General features: G+C 47.9%; 1 protein-coding gene across 3 annotated transcripts in view; it reads left to right on the forward strand.

Moving 5' to 3' along the window:
* DVL3 (dishevelled segment polarity protein 3) overlaps nt 1-13442 on the forward strand; it is a 241293-nt gene that overhangs the window by 132734 nt on the left and 95117 nt on the right. For all 3 annotated transcript variants that reach the window (XM_063916586.1, XM_063916583.1, XM_063916584.1), the window contains exons 3-4: nt 8261-8382; nt 8789-8895. In XM_063916586.1, coding sequence (XP_063772656.1) covers nt 8261-8382; nt 8789-8895 — 229 coding nt within the window. The remainder of the gene's footprint in view (nt 1-8260; nt 8383-8788; nt 8896-13442) is intronic.

The raw sequence follows: 13442 nt of genomic DNA on the forward strand, positions 1-13442 counted from the left end.
ACTGCTGGCAACAGGCTCCCTGCATCGTGGGACTGAGAGGGGAGAGAAGCAGACCTACTTCTGTGAGACTGATAGGCTCTGCTTCTTAGGCTACTGGACACCATTAGCTCCAGAAGGTCCGATCACTTGGGTCGCCTAGCTGCTCGTTCCCGGAGCCGCGCCGCCGTCCCCCTCACAGAGCCAGAAGATTGAAGACAGGTGAGTAACCGAAGCAAAGAAGACATCGAAAGGCGGCAGAAGACTTCAGTCTTCCTGAGGTACTGCACAGCGGCCATTGCTCCCGCTGACACAGGCACTGCATGGGTGCAGGGCGCAGGGGGGGCACCCTGGGCTACAATATGGGCTCTTTTGGGCAATATCTGGCTAAAATAAAGTGCATAGGCACTGTTTTGAAACCCCCGCCAGTATAATTATAGCGGGACCGAAGCGCGCCTTGTAGGGGGCGGGGCTTCCTCCTCAGCTCTGACCAGCGCCATCTTCTCTCCACAGCTTGCTGCAGAGACGCTGCTCCTGGCCCTTCCACTGCTGTCACAAGTAACAGGGTGCTAAAAACGAAGGGGGGGCACATAATTTGGTGATTGGTTGTTTTATATTACAAGCGCTTATAGGTCTGGGGCATTGTGTTTTCAGACTGGTGTGGCGCTGGGTGTGAGCTGGCAAACTCCTTCTCTGTCTCTCTGAAAGGCCTTATTGTGGGTCTGTCCCCTTTAGCCCAGTGTGTGTGGGGGTGTCGGTACGTGTGTGTCGACATGGCAGAAACTGAATGCTCTTCCCAGGAGGAGGTTAGTGTGAGAGCTGAACAAAATGAAGGAGTGACTCTGTCGGCACCTCCGACTGCTGATTGGGTTGATATGTGGAATGTGTTGACTAGCAGTGTGGCTTTGTTGCACAAGAGAGTCTCAGAACCAAGCATGCAGGCAATCCATGGGAGACGTGGTACCACACACTCAGGCCCCCTCAGGGTCCCAAAAACGTTCATTTACCCAGATAGTGGACACTGATACCGACACGGATTCTGATTCCAGTGTCGACTATAATGATACGAAGTTACATCCTAAGGTGGCTAAGAGTATTCAGTACATGATTGTGGCTATAAAAGACGTGTTACATATTACGGAAGACCCCGCTGTCCCTGAGACAAGGGTCTGTATGTATAGGGAAGAAACCGGAGGTTACATTCCCTCCCTCTCATGAATGCCCTTTTTGAAAAAGCCTGGGAAACGCCAGACAAGAGGTGGCACATTCCCAGGAGAATTGCTATGGCATACCCGTTTCCTTCTCAGGATAGGGCTGGGTGGGAGGCAACACCCACGGTAGACAAAGCTCTAGCGCGCTTATCCAAGAAAGTGGCGCTACCATCTCCTGAAATGGCGTCCCTTAAAGATCCTGCTGATCGGAGGCAGGAAGCTACCTTGAAATCTATTTATGTCACGACAGGTACACTCCTCAGACCGGCTGTCACTTCGACGTGGGTGAGTAACGCAATTGAAAAATGGGCGGATAACTTGTCATCGGACATAGACACCCTGGATCGGGATAGCGTGCTGTTGACTCTGGGTCATATCAGGGACGCTGCAGTCTATTTAAAAGAGACGGCGAGGGATATTGGCCTCTTGGGATCAAGGGCCAATGCCATGGCAGTCTCAGCTAGAAGGGCGTTGTGGACTCATCAATGGAATGGTGATGCTGATTCTAAGAAGGCTATGGAGGCTCTGCCCTACAAGGGTGGGGTTTTGTTTTTTGTGAAGGCCTCGCGGACCTGGTTTCTACAGCTACCGCGGGTAAGTCCTCTTTTCTGCCTTTTGTTCCTCCACAGCAAAAGAAAACGCCTCCATATCAAATGCAGTCTTTTCGGTCGCAGAAATTCCGGAAAGGACGTGGGTCATCCTTCCTTGCGGCAAGAGGTAAGGGAAGGGGAAAAAGATTGCCGACTGTGGCAAGCTCCCAGGAGCAGAAGTCCTCCCCGGCTTCTGCCAAATCCACCGCATGACGCTGGGGCTCCCCTGCGGGAGGCCGCACCGGTGGGAGCGTGTCTTCAACTGTTCAGTCAGGTCTGGGTTCTCTCGGGCCTGGATCCTTGGGTACTGGAAATTGTGACCCAAGGTTACAAGGTGGAGTTTCAAGATGTGCCCCCATGCCAATTTTTCAAATCGGCCTTGCCAGCTTCTCTTCCGGAAAGAGAGGTAGTGTGTGCGGCAATACAAAAGCTGTGTCAGCAGCGGGTCATTGTCGAGGTTCCCCCGTCACAGCGGGGAGAAGGGTTTTATTCAAGCGTGTTTGTGGTCCCGAAGCCGGACGGCTCGGTCAGACCAATTCTGATTTTAAAATCCCTCAATGTGTATTTGAAAAGTTTCAAATTCAAGATGGAGTCTCTCCGAGCGGTGATCTCCAGTCTTGGGGGGGGGGGGGGGGGGAGGATTTTATGGTGTCAATCGACATAAAGGATGCTTATCTGCATGTCCCCATTTATCCTCCTCATCAGGCGTACTTGAGGTTCGCTGTTCAGGATTGTCACTACCAATTTCAGACGTTGCCGTTTGGTCTTTCCACGGCCCCGAGGATTTTCACCAAGGTAATGGCGGAAATGATGGAACTCCTGCGCAAGCAAGGGGTCACAATTATCCCATACTTGGACGATCTCCTGATAAAGGCGAGATCACAGGAGCAGTTGCTAAAAAGCCTTGCGCTCTCCCTGCAGGTGCTGCAACAGCATGGCTGGCTCCTAAATTTGCCAAAGTCGCAGTTGATTCCGACAACTCGGCTGTCGTTTTTGGGCATGATCCTGGACACGGAACGGCAGAGGATTTTTCTCCCGTTGGAAAAAGCTCAGGAAATCCAGAACATGCTCAAGGAACTTCTGAAACCGCCAAGAGTGTCGCTTCATCAATGCACTCGAGTGCTGGGGAAAATGGTGGCGGCCTACGAGGCCATTCCGTTTGGCAGGTTCCATGCAAGAATGTTTCAGTGGGATCTACTGGACAAGTGGTCAGAGTCCCATCTACAGATGCACCGGAAAATAACTCTGTCCCCCAGGACCAGGGTTTCTCTCCTGTGGTGGCTCCACAGTTCTCACCTTCTAGAAGGTCGCAGGTTCGGCATCCAAGATTGGATTCTGGTGACCACGGACGCGAGTCTCCGAGGTTGGGGAGCAGTCACACAGGGAAAAAATTTCCAGGGAAAATGGTCAAGCCAGGAAGCTTGTCTGCACATAAACATTCTGGAATTAAGGGCCATCTACAATGGCCTGCTACAAGCAGAACATTTTCTTTGCGACCTGCCCGTCCTGATTCAGTCGGACAACATAACAGCCATGGCGGGACGAAGAGCAGAGCGGCGATGGCGGAGGCCACCAAGATCCTTCGCTGGGCGGAAAAGCATGCAAGCACTCTGTCAGCGGTCTTCATTCCAGGAGTGGGCAACTGGGAAGCAGACTTCCTCAGCAGACACGATCTCCATCCAGGAGAGTGGGGTCTTCATCAAGAGGTCTTTGCAGAAGTGACAAGTCGTTGGGGACTTCCTCAAATAGACATGATGGCGTCGCGCCTCAACAAGAAGCTGCTGACATATTGTTCCAGATCGAGGGACCCTCAAGCAGTAGCGGTAGACGCTCTGGTGACACCGTGGGTGTTTCAGTCGGTCTATGTGTTCCCTCCACTTCCACTCATCCCAAAGGTGATAAGGATCATAAGAAGAACAAGGGTCCAGGCGATACTCGTTGTTCCAGATTGGCCACGGAGGGCCTGGTATCTGAATCTTCAGGAATTACTCACAGGAGATCCCTGGCCGCTTCCTCTAAGGGAGGATCTGTTACAGCAGGGACCGTGCGTGTTCCAGGACTTACCGCGGTTGCGTTTGACGGCATGGCGGTTGAATGCCAAATCCTAGCCAGAAAGGGTGTTCCCGGGGAAGTCATCCCCACTCTACTTAAGGCTAGAAAGGAGGTAACGGCGAAGCATTATCACCGTATTTGGAGAAAATATGTGTCTTGGTTTGAATCCAAGAAGGCTCCTACGGAAGAGTTTCACCTAGGGCGGTTTCTCCATTTTTTGCAAGCAGGTGTGGATGCGGGCCTGAAGTTAGGCTCCATTAAAGTGCAATTTTCTTTCAAAGGGAATTGGCCTTGCGTCCGGAAGTTCAGACGTTCTTGAAAGGCGTAGTACACATACAACCTCCATTTGTGCCCCCAGTGGCTCCATGGGACCTTAACGTGGTGTTACAGTTCCTTACGTCACATTGGTTTGAACCTTTACAAACGGTTGAGTTGAAATTTCTCACTTGGAAAGTGGTCATGCTATTGGCCTTGGCGTCCGCAAGGCGGGTGTCCGAATTGGCGGCTTTGTCTTACAAAAGCCCCTATCTAATCTTCCATGAGGATAGAGCGAGTTGAGAACTCGTCAACATTTTCTACCGAAGGTGGTTTCTTCGTTTCATATGAACCAACCATATTGTGGTGCCTGTGGCTACTGAAGCCTTGGCTGATTCAAAGTCTCTTGATGTGGTCAGAGCTTTGAAAATTTATGTAGCCAGAACGGCTCGGGTGAGAAAAACAGAGGCATTGTTTGTCCTATATGTGGCCAACAAGGTTGGCGCGACTGCTTCTAAGCAGACTATTGCGCGCTGGATCTGTAATACGATTCAGAAGGCCCATTCTATGGCTGGATTGCCATTACCGAACTCTGTGAAAGCTCATTTCACTAGGAAGGTGGGCTCATCTTGGGCGGCTGCCCGAGGCGTCTCGGCATTACAGCTTTGCCGAGCAGCTACTTTGTCAGGGTCAAACACTTTTGCAAAGTTCTACAAGTTTGATACCCTTGCTGATGAGGACCTCATGTTTGCTCAATCGGTGCTGCAGAGTCATCCGCACTCTCCCTTGCGGTTTGGAGCTTTGGTATAAGCCCCATGGTCCTTTTGGAGTCCCCAGCATCCTCTAGGACGAAGGAGAAAATAGGATTTTAATACCTACCGGTAAATCCTTTTCTCTTAGTCCGTAGAGGATGCTGGGCACCCGTCCCAGTGCGGACTCTATCTGCAGTACTTGTATATAGTTATTGCTTAAGTTACACAAAGGTTGTGTTTGGTAAGGGTCAGGCTGTTGCTGATCTGTTTTAGTCCACACTGTTAACTGGGTTTAATCAAATGCCATGTTGTACGGTGTGGTGTGGTGTGAGCTGGTATGTTTCTCACCCTTAGTTTAACAAAATCCTTTTTCTCGAAATGTTCGTCTCCTCTGGGCACAGTTCCTATAACTGAGGTCTGGAGGATGGGCATAGAGGGAGGAGACAGTTCACACCCATTCAAAGTCTTATAGTGTGCCCATGTCTCCTGCGGATCCCGTCTATACCCCATGGTCCTTTTGGAGTCCCCAGCATCCTCTACGGACTAAGAGAAAAGGATTTACCGGTAGGTATTAAAATCCTATTTTAAGCCTTAACCAGCAAAGCATCCGTTCAGTCTGATGCCTGATACCTTACTTTTTACTGACATTTTTGGTGAAATGTTTTTTTTCCCACTCCTAAATAACAAAAAGTCAGAGAACCATAAATCTTTAAATGCAGTTTTTGAAATATAAAAATGACTGCTCTTGTGCTTTACCTTGCTATTGCAGTGATGTTACATTTTAGGGAAGATGATCTATTCTGTAGTTGTCATTGGTGTGTATATACCAAACTGCCTTCGCAATCTAAAACATTTCTGCAGTTATAACTTAACTAGCTGAATACCTGTGCTTTGTTACGAATTTAAAGAATAATGGCAATCTTTGTCAGGCTGCACCTCTGGGCTTCCCCGAATTGATGCTGTAAAAATGCTGGTGCTGAGGAGAATAATCCACCTCCTTCTCTGCCCCGTCCCGCCACTGATGCTGCCCTGCTCAGTGCTGTAAATGCTGGGATGACAGGCCAAGATCTGCCCGCTGTATGTTATGTTCACTACTCCCTCTCACACCCCATGCTGATGGGAGCTGAACTTGGACTGAAACGGCATCGGGAGTGTCACTATTCATCTCAGCGACCCCAAAAACTATGGATTTTTACATGTCACCCCCTTCCCACCCCCACCCCTAGGGATGTGTTACCCCCACCGTATTTTTTTCCAGATCGTAAGTCATATGTGTACCAAGTTTGATGTAAATTGCTCCTGGCATTCCAGAGTTATGCTATAACATAAACACACATTCGTGTGTGTGCATATATATATGAATATATATATATATATATATATATATATATATATATATATATATATACACAAAATTATATATATATATATATATATATATACACACACTGCTCAAAAAAATAAAGGGAACACTAAAATAACACATCCTAGATCTGAATGAATTAAATATTCTTATTAAATACTTTGTTCTTTACATAGTTGAATGTGCTGGCAACAAAATCACACAAAAATTATCAATGGAAATCAAATTTATTAACCCATGGAGGTCTGGATTTGGAGTCACACTCAAAATTAAAGTGGAAAAACACACTATAGGCTGATCCAACTTTGATGTAATGTCCTTAAAACAAGTCAAAATGAGTCTCAGTAGTGTGTGTGGCCTCTACATGCCTGTATGACCTCCCTACAACCCACACAAGTGGCTCAGGTAGTGCAGCTCATCCAGGATGGCACATCAATGCGAGCTGTGGCAATAAGGTTTGCTGTGTCTGTCAGCGTAGTGTCCAGAGCATGGAGGCGCTACCAGGAGACAGGCCAGTACATCAGGAGATGTGGACGAGGCCGTAGGAGGGCAATAACCCAGCAGCAGGACCGCTACCTCTGCCTTTTTGCAAGGAGGAACAGGAGGAGCACTGCCAGAGCCCTGCAAAATGACCTCCAGCAAGCCACAAATGTGCCTGTGTCTACTCAAACGATCAGAAACAGACTCCATGAGGGTGGTATGAGGGCCCGACATCCACAGGTGGGGGTTGTGCTTACAGCCCAACACCGTGCAGGACGTTTGGCATTTGCCAGAGAACACCAAGATTGGCAAATTCGCCACTGGTGCTCTGTGCTCTTCACAGATGAAAGCAGGTTTTCACTGAGCACATGTGACAGACGTGACAGAGTCTGGAGATGCCAAGGAGAACGTTTTGCTGCCTGCAACATCCTCCAGCATGACCGGTTTGGCAGTGGGTCAGTAATGGTGTGAGGTGGCATTTCTTTGGGGGCCGCACAGCCCTCCATGTGCTTGCTAGAGGTAGCCTGACTGCCATTAGGTACCGAGATGAGATCCTCAGAAACCTTGTGAGACCATATGCTGGTGCGGTTGGCCCTGGGTTCCTCAAAATGCAAGACAATGCTAGACCTCATGTGGCTGGAGTGTGTCAGCAGTTCCTGTAAGACGAAGGCATTGATGCTATGGACTGGCCCGCCCGTTCCCCAGACCTGAATCCAATTGAGCACATCTGGGACATCATGTCTTACTCCATCCACCAACGCCACATTGCACCACAGACTGTCCAGTAGTTGGCGGATGCTTTAGTCCAGATCTGGGAGGAGACCCCTCAGGAGACCATCCGCCACCTCATCAGGAGCATGCCCAGGCGTTGTAGGGAGGTCATACAGGCACGTGGAGGCCACACACACTACTGAGCCTTATTTTGACTTGTTTTAAGGACATTACATCAAAGTTGGATCAGCCTGTAGTGTGTTTTTCCACTTTAATTTTGAGTGTGACTCCAAATCCAGACCTCTATGGGTTAATAAATTTGATTTCCATTGATAATCTTTGTGTGATTTTGTTGTGTCAGCACATTCAGCTATGTAAAGAACAAAGTATTTAATAAGAATATTTCATTCATTCAGATCTAGGATGTGTTATTTTAGTGTTCCCTTTATTTTTTTGAGCAGTATATATATATATATATATATATATATACTGCTCAAAAAAAAAAAAAAAAAAAATATATATATATATATATATATATATAAATTCTTTATACACCAAGTTAACCTTTTTAATCCCTTTCAAATCTGCAGATAATGCAGATTCTTGTAGTGATGTTCGACTTTCACAGAACCATTTCACTCGGTTATGTAGTTGTCTGTCTTGCACTGAAAACATAAGTAGAGATGGCTTTGTTTACAGTGACCACAATCTCCTCTTATACTTATATACTAGGGTGTGTATTTTAGTTTCACCACAAGATGGTAGCAGACACTCTGCTGCTCTAAGGACTTTGAGGGTTAAAGAGTGTTCGTGACATTTTTTTGAATCCTTTCTAAGTATATTTTGATGTGTCCTTTATTCTTTTAACAGCTTGTATCTGCAGACGGCTCACAGTCTGATGCAGGTTCTGTCTGCGCTGATAGCCAATCTGATTTGCCTCCGCCAATTGAGAGGACTGGGGGAATAGGAGACTCTCGCCCTCCATCTTTTCAGTAAGTATATAACTTGCCTGGCCACGTGGCTGCTTTATCCAAAACTCCTAGTGGCAGAAAGTGAGTTTTCCTAGAAATATACCATCACCCCTTTGAGCAGTGCAGGGGGTCTTTTTGGCATTCTTTCTTAAAGGCCCGCCTCAAATACCTGTTGTTTCACTTTATTAAAATAGAAAAACATTTTGGCGAGGAAATGAATATAAAATAAAATGTAAACAGTTTGTTAGGGTTACCCGGTGCTGTACGGGTGTAACTTGAATTGCCCTGGGCAAGCCCTTGCTCCTTAACCCCATATACAACCGGGACTCTCACTTACCAATCGGTCACAAATTGTTTATATTTACTTGAGAGATTAATATTTTATTATGGTTAGACTTACCCTGATTACTTTTTTTTTCTTTCACAGTCCAAATACTCGAGGCAGCCAAGAAAACCTAGACAATGAGACAGAGACAGACTCTGTTGTATCTGCACAGCGAGATAGACCAAGAAGAAAGGAGTCATCAGAACATGGTAAGTTAATTGGAAGCATGTATGAATTTTAAAGGTTCTGCAGAGTTTCCCAAAATGAGCCCAATTTAAGGAACAGTAGAAAAGAAAATGGGTACCCGCGCTGGCTGAATGGGGTCAAGTTGATAAATTATCAACAATACTACAAGTAATAAAAGTAATGATCACAACAATAATTTATAATGATATTAATAATAATAATGCGGATGGTTTGTTCTATGTAAAAAATATAACAATTTAATAACATCTCATATAAGACAGTTCTAAAAGAAGAGGAATTCCTCTTGCCACTAAGTGGCAATAAAAACAAAAATAAGGCTTATCTGGACAAAATTCATAAATTCACATTCTCCAATATTGAAGTATGTCCAATCCTAAAGGCTAGGACAGCCTCCCTCTGTGCATTCACTGTACTGGGTGGATATTTACCAGATCCCCTTGTTGATGTGCATCAGCATTGGAGCAAGTCCATAATGTAGCTGTAGGGGTATAGCCAGTTGAATGGAAAAATCCAGTGATGGGAGAAGGTCCAAATAGTGCCAAGGAGGACACGGCTTTTGCGGGCCGGTTAGGAGAACGGAGTCCAGATAAAGCAGATGAATTCAAATCCAGATGAGCCCTGCCTATCTGGATTTTCTCTATCGTCCTAGTGGATGCTGGGGTTCCTGAAAGGACCATGGGGAATAGCGGCTCCGCAGGAGACAGGGCACAAAAAGTAAAGCTTTTCCAGATCAGGTGGTGTGCACTGGCTCCTCCCCCTATGACCCTCCTCCAGACTCCAGTTAGATTTTTGTGCCCGGCCGAGAAGGGTGCAATCTAGGTGGCTCTCCTAAAGAGCTGCTTAGAAAAAGTTTAGCTTAGGTTTTTTATTTTACAGTGAGTCCTGCTGGCAACAGGATCACTGCAACGAGGGACTGAGGGGAGAAGAAGTGAACTCACCTGCGTGCAGGATGGATTGGCTTCTTGGCTACTGGACATCAGCTCCAGAGGGACGATCACAGGTACAGCCTGGATGGTCACCGGAGCCGCGCCGCCGGCCCCCTTGCAGATGCTGAAGTCAGAAGAGGTCCAGAATCGGCGGCTGAAGACTCCTGCAGTCTTCTAAAGGTAGCGCACAGCACTGCAGCTGTGCGCCATTTTCCTCTCAGCACACTTCACACGCAGTCACTGAGGGTGCAGGGCGCTGGGGGGGGGCGCCCTGGGAGGCAAATGTAACCTATATAAAGGCTAAAAATACCTCACATATAGCCCCCAGAGGCTATATGGAGATATTTAACCCCTGCCTGGATTCACTAAATAGCGGGAGACGAGCCCGCCGGAAAAGGGGCGGGGCCTATCTCCTCAGCACACGGCGCCATTTCCTCTCACAGCTCCGCTGGTCAGGACGGCTCCCAGGTCTCTCCCCTGCACTGCACTACAGAAACAGGGTAAAACAGAGAGGGGGGGCAAATTTATGGCGATATTTTGATATATATAAAGCAGCTATAAGGGAGCACTTATTATAAGGCTATCCCTGTTATATATAGCGCTTTTGGTGTGTGCTGGCAAACTCTCCCTCTGTCTCCCCAAAGGGCTAGTGGGTCCTGTCTTCGTTAGGAGCATTCCCTGTGTGTCTGCTGTGTGTCGGTACGTGTGTGTCGACATGTATGAGGACGATATTGGTGTGGAGGCGGAGCAATTGCCAAATATGAGGATGTCACCCCCTAGGGAGTCGACACCAGAATGGATGCCTTTATTTATGGAACTACGGGATAGTGTCAACACGCTAAAGCAGTCGTTTGACGACATGAGACGGCCGGACAATCAATTAGTGCCTGTCCAGGCGACTCAAACACCGTCAGGGGCTGTGAAACGCCCTTTGCCTCAGTCGGTCGACACAGACCCAGACACAGGCACTGACTCCAGTGGTGACGGTGACGAATCAACCGTATTTTCCAGTAGGGCCACACGTTATATGATTTTGGCAATGAAGGAGGCGTTACATTTAGCTGATACTACAGGTACCACTAAACAGGGTATTATGTGGGGTGTGAAAAAACTACCTATAGTTTTTCCTGAATCAGAAGAATTAAATGACGTGTGTAATGAAGCGTGGGTTGCCCCTGATAAAAAGCTGATAATTTCAAAGAAATTATTGGCATTATACCCTTTCCCGCCAGAGGTTAGGGAGCGCTGGGAAACACCTCCTAGGGTGGACAAGGCGCTAACACGCTTATCTAAACAAGTGGCGTTACCCTCTCCTGAGACGGCCGCACTTAAAGATCCATCAGATAGGAGGATGGAAAATATCCAAAAAAGTATATACACACATGCAGGTGTTATACTACGACCAGCTATAGCGACTGCCTGGATGTGCAGTGCTGGGGTAGTTTGGTCAGAGTCCCTGATTGAAAATATTGATACCCTGGACAGGGACAATATTTTACTGTCGTTAGAACAAATAAAGGATGCATTTCTTTATATGCGTGATGCACAGAGGGATATCTGCACACTGGCATCACGGGTAAGTGCTATGTCCATTTCGGCCAGAAGAGCTTTATGGACGCGACAGTGGACAGGCGATGCGGATTCAAAACGACATATGGAAGTTTTGCCGTATAAAGGGGAGGAGTTATTTGGAGTCGGTCTATCAGATTTGGTGGCCACGGCTACAGCCGGGAAATCCACCTTTCTACCTCAAGTCACTCCCCAACAGAAAAAGGCACCGACTTTTCAACCGCAGCCCTTTCGTTCCTTTAAAAATAAGAGAGCAAAGGGCTATTCATATCTGCCACGAGGCAGAGGTCGAGGGAAGAGACAGCAACAGGCAGCTCCTTCCCAGGAACAGAAGCCTTCCCCGGCTTCTACAAAAGCCTCAGCATGACGCTGGGGCTTCTCAAGCGGACTCGGGGACGGTGGGTGGTCGTCTCAAAAATTACAGCGCGCAGTGGGCTCACTCGCAGGTAGATCCCTGGATCCTGCAGATAATATCTCAGGGGTACAGGTTGGAATTAGAGACAGATCCACCTCGCCGTTTCCTGAAGTCTGCTTTACCAACGTCCCCCTCCGAAAGGGAGACGGTTTTGGAAGCCATTCACAAGCTGTACTCTCAGCAGGTGATAGTCAAGGTACCTCTTCTACAACAAGGGAAGGGGTATTATTCCACTCTTTTTGTGGTACCGAAGCCGGATGGCTCGGTAAGGCCTATTCTAAATCTGAAGTCCTTGAACCTGTACATAAAGAAGTTCAAGTTCAAGATGGAGTCACTCAGAGCAGTGATAGCGAACCTGGAAGAGGGGGACTTTATGGTATCCTTGGACATCAAGGATGCGTATCTCCACGTTCCAATTTACCCCTCACACCAGGGGTACCTCAGGTTCGTTGTACAAAACTGTCACTATCAGTTTCAGACGCTGCCGTTCGGATTGTCCACGGCACCTCGGGTCTTTACAAAGGTAATGGCCGAGATGATGATTCTTCTTCGAAGAAAAGGCATATTAATTATCCCATACTTGGACGATCTCCTAATAAGGGCAAGGTCCAGAGAACAGCTAGAGATGGGATTAGCACTGTCGCAAGAAGTGCTAAAACAGCACGGGTGGATTCTGAATATTCCAAAATCCCAGTTAATGCCGACAACTCGTCTGCTGTTCCTAGGGATGATTCTGGACACGGTTCAGAAAAAGGTTTTTCTCCCGGAGGAAAAAGCCAAGGAGTTATCCGAGCTTGTCAGGAACCTCCTAAAACCAGGAAAGGTGTCTGTACATCAATGCACAAGAGTCCTGGGAAAAATGGTGGCTTCTTACGAAGCAATTCCATTCGGCAGATTCCACGCAAGAATTTTCCAAAGGGATCTGTTGGACAAATGGTCAGGGTCGCATCTTCAGATGCACCTGCGGATAACCCTGTCTCCAAGGACAAGGGTGTCTCTTCTGTGGTGGTTGCAGAGTGCTCATCTATTGGAGGGCCGCAGATTCGGCATACAGGATTGGATCCTGGTGACCACGGACGCCAGCCTGAGAGGCTGGGGAGCAGTCACACAAGGAAGAAACTTCCAGGGAGTATGGACGAGCCTGGAAACGTCTCTTCACATAAACATTCTGGAACTAAGAGCAATATACAATGCTCTAAGCCAGGCAGAACCTCTGCTTCAGGGAAAACCGGTGTTGATCCAGTCGGACAACATCACGGCAGTCGCCCATGTGAACAGACAGGGCGGCACAAGAAGCAGGAGTGCAATGGCAGAAGCTGCAAGGATTCTTCGCTGGGCAGAGAATCATGTGATAGCACTGTCAGCAGTGTTCATCCCGGGAGTGGACAACTGGGAAGCAGACTTCCTCAGCAGACACGATCTTCACCCGGGAGAGTGGGGACTTCATCCAGAAGTCTTCCACTTGCTGGTAACCCGTTGGGAAAGACCAATGGTGGACATGATGGCGTCTCGCCTCAACAAAAAACTGGACAGGTATTGCGCCAGGTCAAGAGATCCGCAGGCAATAGCTGTGGACGCGCTGGTAACGCCTTGGGTGTACCAGTCGGTGTATGTGTTTCCTCCTCTGCCTCTCATACCA

This window comes from Pseudophryne corroboree, chromosome 4, assembly GCF_028390025.1.
Source record: "Pseudophryne corroboree isolate aPseCor3 chromosome 4, aPseCor3.hap2, whole genome shotgun sequence".
NCBI lineage: Eukaryota > Metazoa > Chordata > Amphibia > Anura > Myobatrachidae > Pseudophryne > Pseudophryne corroboree.